Source organism: Ascoidea rubescens, assembly GCF_001661345.1.
Source record: "Ascoidea rubescens DSM 1968 unplaced genomic scaffold ASCRUscaffold_4, whole genome shotgun sequence".
NCBI classification, from domain to species: Eukaryota; Fungi; Ascomycota; class Saccharomycetes; order Ascoideales; family Ascoideaceae; genus Ascoidea; species Ascoidea rubescens.
Window position 1 is genome coordinate 486,167 of NW_017962916.1, and position 13,595 is coordinate 499,761.

The 13,595-nt window shown below is 40.5% G+C and overlaps 1 protein-coding gene across 1 annotated transcript; it reads left to right on the forward strand.

The window, feature by feature from the left end:
* Nucleotides 1-3,560: 3,560 nt before the first annotated feature.
* ASCRUDRAFT_7355 (uncharacterized protein) lies at nucleotides 3,561-12,500 on the forward strand (the record flags this gene model as incomplete). The annotated part of the gene is made up of 3 exons (XM_020192338.1): nucleotides 3,561-3,618; nucleotides 4,060-4,260; nucleotides 12,400-12,500. 3 exons carry the CDS (start codon nucleotides 3,561-3,563, stop codon nucleotides 12,498-12,500), a joined length of 360 nt encoding a protein of 119 aa, XP_020048195.1.
* Between the last annotated feature and the right edge of the window lie 1,095 nt (nucleotides 12,501-13,595).

A 13,595-nucleotide genomic window follows, 5' to 3' on the forward strand; every position in this document is an offset into this window, starting at 1 on the left:
AGATCACGCAGTAATGACGGTTTCAACCAATATTCGAAGTGTATAACCAATATGATGTACAAACCTGGCAACAGTTGATGATTGTGGTATGCGAGCAACATCATCGTAGCTGGATTGAACATCATCATTCCCAACATAATATCAACTCCTATCAACAGCAGCAGCTAGCATTGGGCCAACAATTTACACGGCAAGTCGACCAGCACTAAACGAAATCTTTTCTGTGGAAGACGCACCAAATCATTTAGTCTGGTTTTCTTTGCGACATGAGAAAGATTTTGAAAAGCCAGCCGCAGAAATTCCAAAGAATGTCCATTTATATTTTGCAACACGGTGATCTGGAGGAGGTAGTCCCTGATTGAAAGATGTAGTAAAAGGCTCAAATAAACATGGCCAAACGAGATATTCACATTATCTTGCAGGTGCTTGATTAGCAGCCGATGAAGGATTAAAATAAACCAAATCATCTTCGAATGAAGACCAGGCCTCTTTAGTTGTGGCCGCTGAAAATAAAATTTTGTTTGCACCATTGAAAGCACAAAGAATATCTCGTAGTGATCCGTAGATGAGACCCTTTGCGGTTCCAGCACCTGTGAAATAATCAATGGTTTCACCAATTTCAGCAATCAGACTCAGAAGAGGAGTTAAGTCGCTGAGCCAATTACCGTTAGGTCAAATAGGTTGGAATGCAACACAATCAAAATAGGTCCATTTCGCCCTCTAATTCACCCTGGAAGTTACTTTGTATCGTCAATCTTGGAGGGACTGGTCAACTTCGCAATCCTCTTGACCAAGCAATGCAGCCAAAGAATCACCTCAATCTCATTACCTTGCAGGAACTGTTGGTGGTGTTAAACTCTGACCAGCCAAATATCCCCTTGGTAACAAGGATAGCACGGTTTTCATTTTTTTATTGGCGTCGGAGATGGTTTCTTAGCAGCTGAGACTAACGCTGGTCAGGGGGACCTACCAACTAATGGATGAACACCAAGATGATTGGCCAAAACTTTTCCGTTACTAAATGTTTTATTATTAAAGTCTGCAACTTTAGTGCAAACTGATTCAGCGTAGGTGGTGTCCTGAAGAAAACCGCTTCCAAAATACTCGCTTCTTGATCACCATTGACGAATTAGACAGTACTGCAATTAAATCCAATAAAAAATAATTGTGGTTCTTCATTTTGGATATGGTGCGTCTCTAGTAACCAAAAGAAGGAGACCTGCTGATAGTATTAGAACCCTCAGTTCCAACTAATCCATGAAGTTCCTCCAAGCGAAGTACTGCTCACCGGCCATTCCACCCAATGTATTCCATTTCTTAGAATCCAGAGGAACCCAATCTGCCTGTAACCAACGTAGGGAAAATCGACTCCAAAGGTGTCATAGCTTTGTTTTGGAGAATATTATCAGCATGTACTACACCTTCTTTGCTTATCGGTCGATCCAACAAATTAAACTGACCAGATATCATATTGAACACCGAGCCACAAGAAATAATCAGAGCAGCACCTATAAGTATTTCTGATTTTTGCTCACCAGGATTCGCAACTTGGCACAAATATTGTTGTGGCGAGCAGATCATAATATATTAACGTAGTGGAGGATACACGAACAAACATCGTAGGGGAAATGGGCAGCCTGTTGAATAAAGAACTGGTTTGGACCACAGACCGCCACGGGAAAAGAACGGGGACAGATGCTGAGAGACACATTGTACACATTCGTGAGATTGACGAGACAATCTGTCATCGATATCTTCCCCTGACTGTCTGATATCTATCCGAGTATTCAATGAAAGAAGATGGCGATTTCGGTTAAAAAATTTGTTCTTATATAATTTTTGACATAGATATATGATTATTGATTGGCCATCACTTCAACCAAATTGGGAATACTTGCCGGCAAATGATAGAAAATAAAACGGATGCTGCTAACCTCACAGCTTTGATTTCGGTTTTCAATCTCAAAGATAGTCCATACAGTAGTTGGTTTAAAGATTTCTCGAAGAAACTGTACTGGTTGCTGATATTGTTGAATGAAGCTAAGTAAAAGCTGCTTCAGATTCGAAATGGCAGAGGTTGGTTACTGGAGAATCTGCTCCCGGCGTGGTAGGAGAATTGCATTACAATTAGTAGAATGGACTTGAAGCATTGGTTGACTTGGAGTAGCTACGATGTCTGATTAATGATGAAATATTTCTTATGGGAAAGTCCATACTTACCTATGTTAGGGGGTGAAAACTATTAGGCAGGAACAAAAAGGAATAACATGATTTTGTTCTGATGTAATGCGTTGTTTTCTCCGTCTACAATGCTGATCTCGATGCTACCGCATTCCATGCAGTTTTTGTTTCGCGCTCGATTTTGAAGTAAGTTTTCTCACTGGAAATACAAAAAATCGCAAACTTTTGTAAATCTAGTAAATATTTTGGTCAATCATCTAGAAGATGAGTTGAATAGTGGCAAAACACGTTCGACAACGGCCGTCTCTGCTACTAACAAACAATTCAGAAAGCCGAAAGGAAAAAAAAAAGTAGTAGCATTCTCACAAAATCAGAGGGTTGGCCAGTTAATGAGTGGCACAGCAGCCAGCCCTCGCAGGGTCGTCAGATCCAGTCAATGTATGCCAATTGTGGAATCACCGCAGGATCGCGAACTCGATCAGCCACTGTTTGCACGGAGGGTGATACTTTTGGGAGCAGATGACGATGTCCAAACAGTTTTATTACAGTTATTCTGCACTCAAACATATTTGGCTCTCTTTGACTGGTTCACCCAATGGAGTTCCCGCTCAAGACAGACTACTGCAATTGGCTACACTATCGTTCTCGTCAATGCAATTCGTAGTGTCATGGTTCGAAACAGTAGATCATTGCCAGATAATTTTTGAGTCGCTCCGCGGCGTAGACCTGATTTCAATTTTCGCTCCAAAAATGTAAGCCTATCCTTTCATTCAGAGCAAATTTTACCCATTCAAACGGTTGATTGGTTGGTAAGAAGGCCCCGCTCTGATTATATAAAAGTCTGCAATCCCCATTTGCTGGTGCGGTATCTACTTCAAAATGGCGTCGGCATTTGAGTCTACTAGCTGGAAATCTTGCAAAAAACATAACAAAAATCAAGTGGATTGACACCGCGCCCAAGTCAAAATCAGCTTCATGAGTCATTGGCACACCAAACTCATTTTGACGTACGTTACTCAATAAGCGGGCAACATGTCGGGTTGGACTACGTCTTGATGATCTGGATAAACCAATGCCTTTTTTGGTGTTGATCTGAGATCAATTTAATTCTCACAGTTGATAATTGCACAAGATATGAAGCCGGTGCTGCGGCTTTTAATCCATCAGAAGCTGCTGCAAGGATGGTATTTTATTCTCAATCTATTTAACCATTTGTAGGGAAGGCGGATCAGTTCTTTGAGTTTGATAAAGTGCTTGGGTCAAAGTTCTTTGAAGATTATTGTCAACATGAAGAAATCAAAACGGATAAATGAATTTCATATCAGTGCTTTCACGATGAAGTCGCCGAACAATGACAAAGAGCAATCAATCCACAAGCCATGACAATAGCAATTGACGGCAATGTCATTGACCACTTGCCGATTGAAGATGCGATGGGTACAGTGTGTTTAATCAATTTACTTCCCGCAATATATCGCGCTTTGTAGGGTACTTTCTAGAAATTATTTCTTGCAAAAAATTAGTTATAGATATGTTGATGGTGAATGGAACATCCGCGAACGGCATGGATCCCAAACATTCCAGGCAATCGAAGTCCAGTGTTGCAACTGTTATCTGTGGGGACCCCGCTGGTATATCATTAGAACAGTCTAAACAATGTAAGACCAATATAATGCTGCGTTGTTGTCAGCTTTGTTTCTCGATTCAAAAATTGCAAATACCACTCTAATGATGAGTTCGTGCCGGCCATCCAAAGAAGAATAGCGTCTGTGGTAGCTGTTACGTTCTTCGCTGCTAGTGCAAAAAAGACTGATCTGTCAACTGCTAACTATCACGAAAATACAACAACTGCAATTACTTCACACGTATCGGCAACAGAATCCAATGCATCTAAATATAGAAACCCCCATGAAGCCCATGAATATAATGCCATCACCCAAGAAGATGTCATCCCAGATGGTGTCAAAACCGAAATCGGAAATTCAGTTGTATCACGAGCGGCCACCGATCAATTTCAAGACGTCGATAGTACTGACACTGCTGCAAAATCTAATATGAACCAACATCCTGCGACTAAAAGTAATTGTCCAAACGAGCTAGAAGTCATTCACATTCACTTAAGCGAGGAACTTATCGCTGAAGATATACTGGTAATCACAGATGTCACCGCAGCTATTTAACCGCTGCTGGGGTTGGTCCTACCAGTCGCAGTCCATGCTGCCACCCGAAATCCGAATGAATGTACTCTTTAAGCCGTTACTTTTAAGCACTTTGTAGGCGTCGCAATCTGAGGCCTCTTCATGCCGATGCGGCATCATAGGAATTAAACGCTCTTTGATTACCTGTCAGAACAGCATTTCTTCAAGATGATATCGATGGTGATATTTTCATAAGACAACCCTTTTGATTTGCTAATGCTGAATATCGTCACAGTTTTGCAAGCTACACAAATCAATTTATGAACTAAATCATCATCTTTTTTCTTGGTATAAATATATCTTTTATGTTCATCAATATTTTTTGTCTCAATGAGTTTCAGGAGATTTTTCGGTGTTTTATCCTTTCAAGAACAAGGAGTGAAGCATTTTTGAATTATAAGTCGTTGACCAAATTATTGCCAGATCAAGAGATGCGATGGACAGGCTGGGCAAGTCATATCTCAGTTGATTGATTAAAATGAAAAATATTGGAGTAATGCAGGGTCGCGTTCTTGGGCTCGCTAATGTTCAATGTAAGAACGGCGTTTCGGCATCAACCTGCATCTACGTCCAACTGACAGTTCAACACTTTTACAATGAGAACTCCAGATTAAAGGCTACACCACCGATGATCAGCCCTTACAAGGTCCTACATAACATAAACGTCTCTGAGTAAGATGCTCAAGTATCATTAGTCTACAAATAGATATTGGCTTTGCTGTTTTGTTGCAAAATATTTTGGGATGATCATCGATTTGCGTTTGGGATACTTAGTTGATATTTTTGGTCACTGTCAACGATTCACGAGGTTATGGTGAACAGGTGTAAAGATAATTGGACTAAGATCTATTTCCTGTTTATTAGAAGCTTCCTATGTCATTTGATTTAGTTAGCTACTTTGACAGTGATTGTGCTGGGGACATCGGTAAACGAAAAGCAGTCGGTGGATATAGGTTAATCATTGGTGAAAAGCAGAATATTGGGAGCTCAAAACAGCAGTCATTACAGACCTTGATGACATCTGAACCAGAATACGTACAACTGACCAAAGTAGCTCGACCGCTGGGCTTCCAACACAGTTCGTCAAAAATTTTTGTGCAAATCTTGATAAGCCAACAATATGTTCTATAGCAGTTCCGCCTTTAGTTTTGCAAATATCCCACCAATCACGGGATTGACAATGATATCTTAATCAAATATCATACCATAAAAGGCTTATGCATTGGTGCGTTTACTCATGCAAAAGTAGATATTGAAAGTGATGCCGCTGGTTTGTTAACCAAGGCACCTAGCGCTGTGGTGCGCAACTATCTCAAAGAGTTGCTTCAATGATTCAATTAATATCTGTTAAGGCATTGTTGTTTAAGTTGAGTTAACACTATCTCATTACTATTGTTGATTCATTTCATGCTTCATATGCTGCAGTGCTTTTCTAGCTTTATTTAACTGACTGCACTGTTATTATGATCACATTGGTTAAGTTTTCATTGTATTGCTGCATTTCTTTTTAATTTGAAGAGTAACTATGGTGCTGGGGTTAAATAATCGGATTTTCACTTGATTTGCTATTCATTTATTTTCTAATTTTTTCATAATTGGACAGCCTTTGGTTTGATATTAGTGTCCACAATTGTAGACACAAGAATGGCTCAGAAAATCGGTTGTTCATGAGCCAACAACTAACCCAGGCAGCAGGGTAACTGTGTTGACGCACAAAACACGAGAACGGTTCGTGCCCCTTCTTCGTAAAAAGATAGAACAGTCTTCCCTGCGAAACTCATCGGCCCAAGTTTGAGAAACACCAAAAAACTTAGCCCAATTTCGGGAGCCACTTGGATGTATGCCTTTGTTTTCTGGCTGTCGGTCTGGAGTCTGCTTTCGTCACCCTCAGCGGATATCTAAGCTCTCCATAAAGGAAGCAGGCTAAATAGTTTTAGTTCTGTTTATTTCTATCCTGATTGACTGTAATATATTATCATGGATTAGGTACAACTGGTGGCTAGCCAAATAGCAAATGGACAGTGGCCAGAATCTGTGAACCAAATTGATCCAGCTCAATTAATTATTCAGCTTTAGGTTTGAAACTCATCGCCGCTCAGCTTTGTCGGTTGGCTCAAGTCTTCATCAAAGAAAGTGCTACTCTTGCTGATGATGCTGGTTCAGAAGATGTGATGGACGCTTCGCGTTCAAATTGCCATTCCGTGAGCAGCGGCGGACCGCTTTGGGCTGTATCGTAGATCGGTAATGTAATCGGTGGTAGGGCCATCAACTCTGACTTAACTTCTAGTTGCTTAAAAATGCCACTGGTGCTGAGGCCGCGATTGCTATGACCAAGCCATCTTCTTATGGAAAGTGGCAGGATACATTATCCAAAAAAATGGATTTCAATAGGTACGTCGATCACCTTGATTGCAATATTCTCAATGAATGAAAAGCGAATGAAGTAGCCGCTATATTCGATGCTACCTCTGCCTGCCACATCGCGTACGCAGAAAAGGTTCTTACTCATTTTACCGACAGTCTCAAAATTACATGTGCTGATGCAACGGTTGTGTCGAATCATTTGGGCGATAATACATTTGCGCGTTACTTGGGGTGGTCAGCCTTAGCCTCTGTTGGTAACGAAACATTCAGGGGGCCGAAACAAAAATATATAAGGTTCTATCGTTGTCACAAAAGAATCGATTTCGCTAGTGAGTCAATGGGTGGACAGCCAGCCCCTGCTGGATCAACCGTCCTGGCCGATGCTTCTGCTGCTGTGGCAGCACCCGAGGGGCCCAGGATTGATCAGTCTTTTGTTTCATGGTCGGTGAAAGGAGCTAGGAAATTCAAGTTGAATTCCAGACAGATCTAATTGGATTTTGGTGCTTCCCAAAAAATTTCTCTGCGCCCTCATTGGATCAACGACTTACCTCCTCATTCATGTCACATTGGTGGTAGTGGATCACTATGGAGGATATTAATTGTATTGGTACTGTGATCCTTCTGAATGGTGGATGACCCGAAGATGTTCCCTTTGCCGACCATACCGCAAATTTGATTTCAATCTCAGCAGCTACAAATTAAGTACCTCATTTTCTTTTATAGATAATTGGTTTTATTTTAATGGTTTATTAGCTGGCAAGAAAGCCGGTTTAACGTTATATGAATCTTCTTTTGCCTCATTTTTTCTGAGCGTGAGTAGGAGATATTTGCATGAAGATTTGGGACCTCGAGGTGAAACTGTTGAAGAACATAGATCCAAAATCAATGGCACTTCAGCTGCTGGTGGCTCACAATGTCAGTCTGATAACAGAGGAAAACCGACGAAAATAATTAGTTAGTGGTCTACAAGATAAGCCACCGCTGCCGATGACTTTTCCAGTTAATATTGTTGAGCCATACCAGTTGTTGCCGTTTAAAATAGATCTGTAAGTTTGGTTAATGTTGATGATTACCCAGGATCTGCCGTTGTACGTTGCACTGCTAAATAGTGATTAACGGTCACAGGGCTGTCATATGATATTGTATCTTCTTAACTACAATAGGATAAATTGTTGATAGTGTCACATCTGATTATGAGTGTGCGTCACAGCCGTTCAAAGAATGTTGTCATTCTCAAATAATATAACATGAGATGTCATCTCTTTAAGATTCTCATGAATATGGGCTGGCTTATCACTGGCAAAGATCAATCGTAAAATCAGCCGGAATGACGTTAATCAATGCCAATGTTGCTGATCATGTGTGGCACATAGCCATAATGAGTTCGGACCTGTTAATAAATTTTATTTCCACCAAACAAGACCCTCCGTTGACAGCTCCATTTAAATTATCTTACAAAACAAAGTTATCTCCAGCTGGGAGGAATCGCTTTCAATTTCCTGCTCTTGCCATTACCTGCAAAAACATCAGGAAAACAAAGTGAGTTGAAACAAGTGTTTTCTGTGTTTTTCTCTTTACGACAAGTGTAGAAAGGCTTTCATAAGGTCAGTAGTCGTATCAGCAGTGGTTTTGTTCCATCATTTGGGTTTTCTGATGAAATTAAATTCCCTTCCAGTAATCCATCTTTTGGTGCCTTGTTCCGCTAATTTGTTCTGCCGTTCTGGCTACTTTTAATGCAAGTGGTGGTCTGGGCAAAAATCAGTCAAGTGCTATTAATGACAAAGATCAAGCAACAGCAATCGCTTTACTCAACACATCAAATAATAGCCGCAATCAAAACCAAGTATATTTTGAAATCAGCTCAGATGACGAAAAGCAATATGCTGTCCATGACAATGAATAGGACTCAGTGGAATATGTTGCATCCACCGCTGATATTGATGTAGTGGCTAGTGCCGGAAGTGGTGCCAATTCTGATATGGAAAAACTTGCTAAACCAAAAGAGTTGGTCCACAAAAATTTGAAGACATTGACAATGCACGTCAATGCATATCCAATGATTTACGAAGAACCATCAAAGGGGGCTCCTCTCTAAGAAAGTTGGCTGCTGCTCTTATTGCGTCACTAATGTTAAACCAAAACCTCCCGACACAAACAGCAAAGTGCCTTAGCAATCGTTGCTGCAAGCAATGCTTGACATCAATACCCCTCTGATGGATGATATTTGTTTGGAAATAGATCACTTTGCAGGCATGGGGTGTTGACAATGAAGTCAGCGCAAACTGGTGATTTTACTTCCTGCAACCCAGTTGCACAAAGGGTTTTACAGATTGAAAGTACTGATTATACTGAAAAATTTACTATGGTACTTAGGTATATATGTATTAGAGTCGCTGTAGTTTTTGCACCATGAAGGCCATCCTAGGTTTATTAAAAGAATGAGGCAACGGCACTCCGCCATCGTGCTAAAGACGATGAAATTTACTTGAAGTATCATTCTGGATTTGTTAATCAAAGTACTCATTTAAAATCTGACAGACACAAAAATCAATTACCGCAACCAAGCAATCACATCTTTGAAAGTGCAAGAAATGTTTAATGATACGCAATCGCTTGGCATCCAAAAGCTATAGCAAAAGAAAGAGTGCTCTAACCTTCAAAAGACAAGCACCACTGTTCGGTTGCATTGAATGTGGATCACCACCTTACCCCGGATCATCACACGTAATCCTCAGGCAGCTCAAAGCCATATGACAGTTCATTGATCAACAAAAAAAATCTTGCATCATTCCTACGTCGTTTTGATTAACATCATGTTGCTTCATCCAAAACAAGGATTTCAGGTTTGTCGGGGACCTTTGTCAAAAGATTGACAAACCGCTTAGAAAGGATGGGCATTATTTGCGTGCTAGACAAATATTGATCACATCTTGTAAGAGCTACGTGAAACTGATTCGCTCTGAGCTGGATGCAGATGAATCAACACTTTGAAGATTAATTGTTAAATTGTTTTTTCACGCTTTAAATTGTTTAAAGAAATATAGTGCTTTTTTGGGTAGGTCACTCAGTTCATTGCATGGGGCACCAAGCAGAATCCAATTAGGAGGTGCTAAAAAGGGGTCAAGAAATTCAAAGTAAAGCTGATTAACTGTGCATTTCAAACCACTGTCAGCAGATTAACAAGTTGAATACCTCGACAGTAATTGGGCTGGAGGCAATGGAGACCAAGAATCAGTTGGTGGTAATAAGTTCTTCATTAATCAAAAACAGGTTACTGGCGACTCCAAGGGGGAGCGTTTAGATGGTTTTCAGATTGATGAATCTGAAACCATGTTGGGAGCCTCTCGGATGTCTGCATTCAGTTCTTTGGCGTCTGGCGCATGTCTGCTCTTGTTACTCTCTCTGATCAAACCCTGTCCTCCATAAAAGGGGCCGGCTATCTCTTCTACTGGTTTTCTCCTTATATTTTACTTGCATTACTTTAGTATAATGGATACCCTACAAGAAGATATGAGCGAAATTGCAGACGTTCGCAGGAAATATTCTGTGAGTTGAATGAATGTTGACGGCTTTACATTTTGGGCTTCTGTCTTCAATCTCAATGGTGCTCAGCTCGGTCTGTTGGTTCAAACCTATGATAAACCAGCTGTCACTGTTGCTAATGGTGTTCATTCAATCATGGCGAATGCTGCGTTGAATTCCATTCGCCTACGTTGGCTACCAGCGGATTAGTTCCAACTGTACTAGAAGAAGTGTAATTCCGCAGGTGGCGAGGCCGTCAAATATTAGTTAACTAGCACCAGCTTTATGCCACTAGTGTTGTTGAGAATGCTATTTCCAATGCCTGATCATTTTCCATTGGCAAATGGCAAAGTACATTGTCCAATAAGAATCATTACAATAACTTACTGCTGTACAATGCTGATTAAGATTCGGCCATTTGCTCCGCAGCTTGCGTATTGAGTCCAAAATACCCTGAAAAGGTTCTTAATCAGTTGACGGACTCTCACTAAAACAGATTTACCAACCCAATGATTTTGGCCAATCTTCCTGCTGATGATGCATTTGCTTGTATCTCAAGCTCAACACTGGTGGTTTCTGTTAGTAACGAATATTTCAAAAAGCCCACCCGAAAAGAATATCTTGCAATCGGTTTCCCAAAATGGACAGTTGGCTGGTGAGTGTTTGGCACCACGGCCAGTATTTGTTGAGTCACAAAATCCAGCAGATGCTTCTTCTGCCGTGCCTGTTTTTGATGCCTCTAGGTTCATCAATTGTTGATTTGTTCTTTGTTGAAATAACTTCCAAACACAGATTCAATTCCAAACAGTTAAATTTTGATTCTGACGCATCCCAGCATATTTCTGCAATCACACACTGGTTCAGCGAATTAACTGCTTAATTTGTTTAGGTTGGAGGGATTCATGACACAATCGATGAGATCACTGTCATTGGTACTGGGATGCCGCCGAATGGTGAATCAATAGAAGATCTTCTTCTTGCCCCACGTGCGGCCAATTAAATTATGACATCAGCAGCTAGTGATAAGCAATCCTGGAAGTCATTCAGAGATGGCTGCGTTTAATTGAACGGTGCATTAGCTGGCAACAGAGCCGCTTCAGCATTATGAAACAGTCTTGTTGCCCCAGCTGCTGTGGCGTTGATGACTCCAAATTGTGTTGAGCATTTAGGTCATCCAGGTGACGTTCTTGAGACACATATAGCGACAATCCTTTTCATTTCTGCTGCTGGAAATTCAAAAGTCATTCATGTCAAAAAGGAATAATGATCGAAATTATTATTAGGTCGCCATCTTGCAGGCCACCTCCGCCGTTTGTCTTTCTCATGTTGATATTTTCAACGAATGGCAGTTGTTACGGTTGATGAAATTCTTTAATTCTTTATTATTTTTAATGATATCTCAATATATGTCGTTGTGGTTCCAATTGTTGTTGGATCAGTTGCTATTGTCTGGTTGGTGTATCATAATTTATTCACACGAAGGGTATTTTATTAAGCTGTTCATCCAGTCAGCACCCATTACGTGATCCCATTCAAGCCCGTCAATGAATGTTGTGGATCGCAAAGAATCAAAGATCAAATTCCCGCTCATTAAGACTCTCATGAAAATCGAATTCCTAATCGATTGCAACAAACAATTGTCACAGAACTGTAAACAACTTTGATTGAAATAAATGTTGCGGAATATAAGCTGACAAAGCTGTGCTGTGTTCAGTGCTTTTAAAGTATTTGATTCACACCACACAAGGCGGTCGGTTAACTACTCGTTTTGAATTATTCTATCAAAGAAAATGAAGAGCTGCTACGTGGAATGCGTTTGAATGTGCTGCATAAGGCATGATCCCCAAACATATCAGGCAATCCAATTAAGTTGACACAGGTGTTCTGTGTGTCTACTTTGAGCACAGCCCGAGTAGAAACACATATATGGTGTGCAGCCTTCCTCACTGCTGAGTTACTGTCAGTTCAATTTGACGATTTGATAAAACCAATTTTCCTTTAGATGATCCAACATTTACTCCCATTAAAAAGCCAATTCCATCCGCTGTTGGAGTTACGTCTATTGTTACTGTTGGTTTGGTAGCAGCCTACCACGGCTATCAGTGAAAATGAAACGAAACTTGAAGTGCTTCAGAAAATACATCAAATTGGAACTCCAAAAACGAGGATGAATGTACTGCCATTAGCATAGCAATAAAAGTGAAAGACGAACATGATGACAAAAAATTTGGTTGAAAATACTCTGTTACATCTACTGACGATGATGATCAAGATGCTGGAGCTATGAAAGGAACCGTATCCTTTAGGAGCTAACTTGCAGCAACAGAAATAGCTCATGCAGGAGATTTCGATGACATTGGAAATGAACTCAAATTAGTTTCAAGAGACTCACAAAATACCATTAATGACAGGTCACGCTTTCGTATTTGGCCGCCGCCATTAATGCCGCTAATACTGTTAAGATTGCTCTGGCAGACATCATAGGCGCTGCTGCATTTGAATCATAGCTTCAGGGCAAGCTTGAGATCCACACCTTACTGTTAGTTTATTTTCTTCTGCAGAGGAACTTGTTCGCAGCAGTTGACTGTTTACAATGATGCCAGCACCAACTGGCGATTTTGATAAAAGCAGACTACTAGCTAAATGCATTTCATAGTTCAAACGAATTGATTATACTAAAGGATTTTTATCAGTAGCTAGAAATGAATGACTTTGATTCCGTTTTGCCGCTGCGGCATCAAAGTCATTCAACGGCATTCAAATGAACCTCATAACAGGATTCATTCATGGAGTTATGACGCTGAATTGACAAGAGTCTAGCCACTGGATTGGATATTCATCAGTATCTTCTTAAAGTACGAAAGATGCACAAATCATTTCAAAAAGAAAGGCAATCTCCATTTGTTGTTGCTAACAAATGCTTAGCGCTTTTCAACCACGTAAGGATCAAAACCCTTTAGCTGATCATGCTGTCTAATATCATTCAACTAACTAACACCCAATGGTTGGGTTATAAGTGGGTGTCTTAATTATTACCGGATTATCAGATTCAAACGCAAAGCTGGGTTAATCGGATCTTAGCTGATTCATCAAAAAGGAAATTTTTGGAGTATCTCTGCATAGCTTTCTTAAACTTGATCTTCCTTAAGGAAACTATGGTATTTCGATATTTGTGGAAACCCTCGTCAGAATAGTAGCTGATCAAAATAGAATTGGTGGGTCTCATTCGCTGGCCACACCAATGATGATTTTCTCATGCAAGGTGCTACTTGCTAAGCATGGCTCTCAGGTAGTTGTTGAAGAACCGCCACTTTACAGATCAATAGTGGG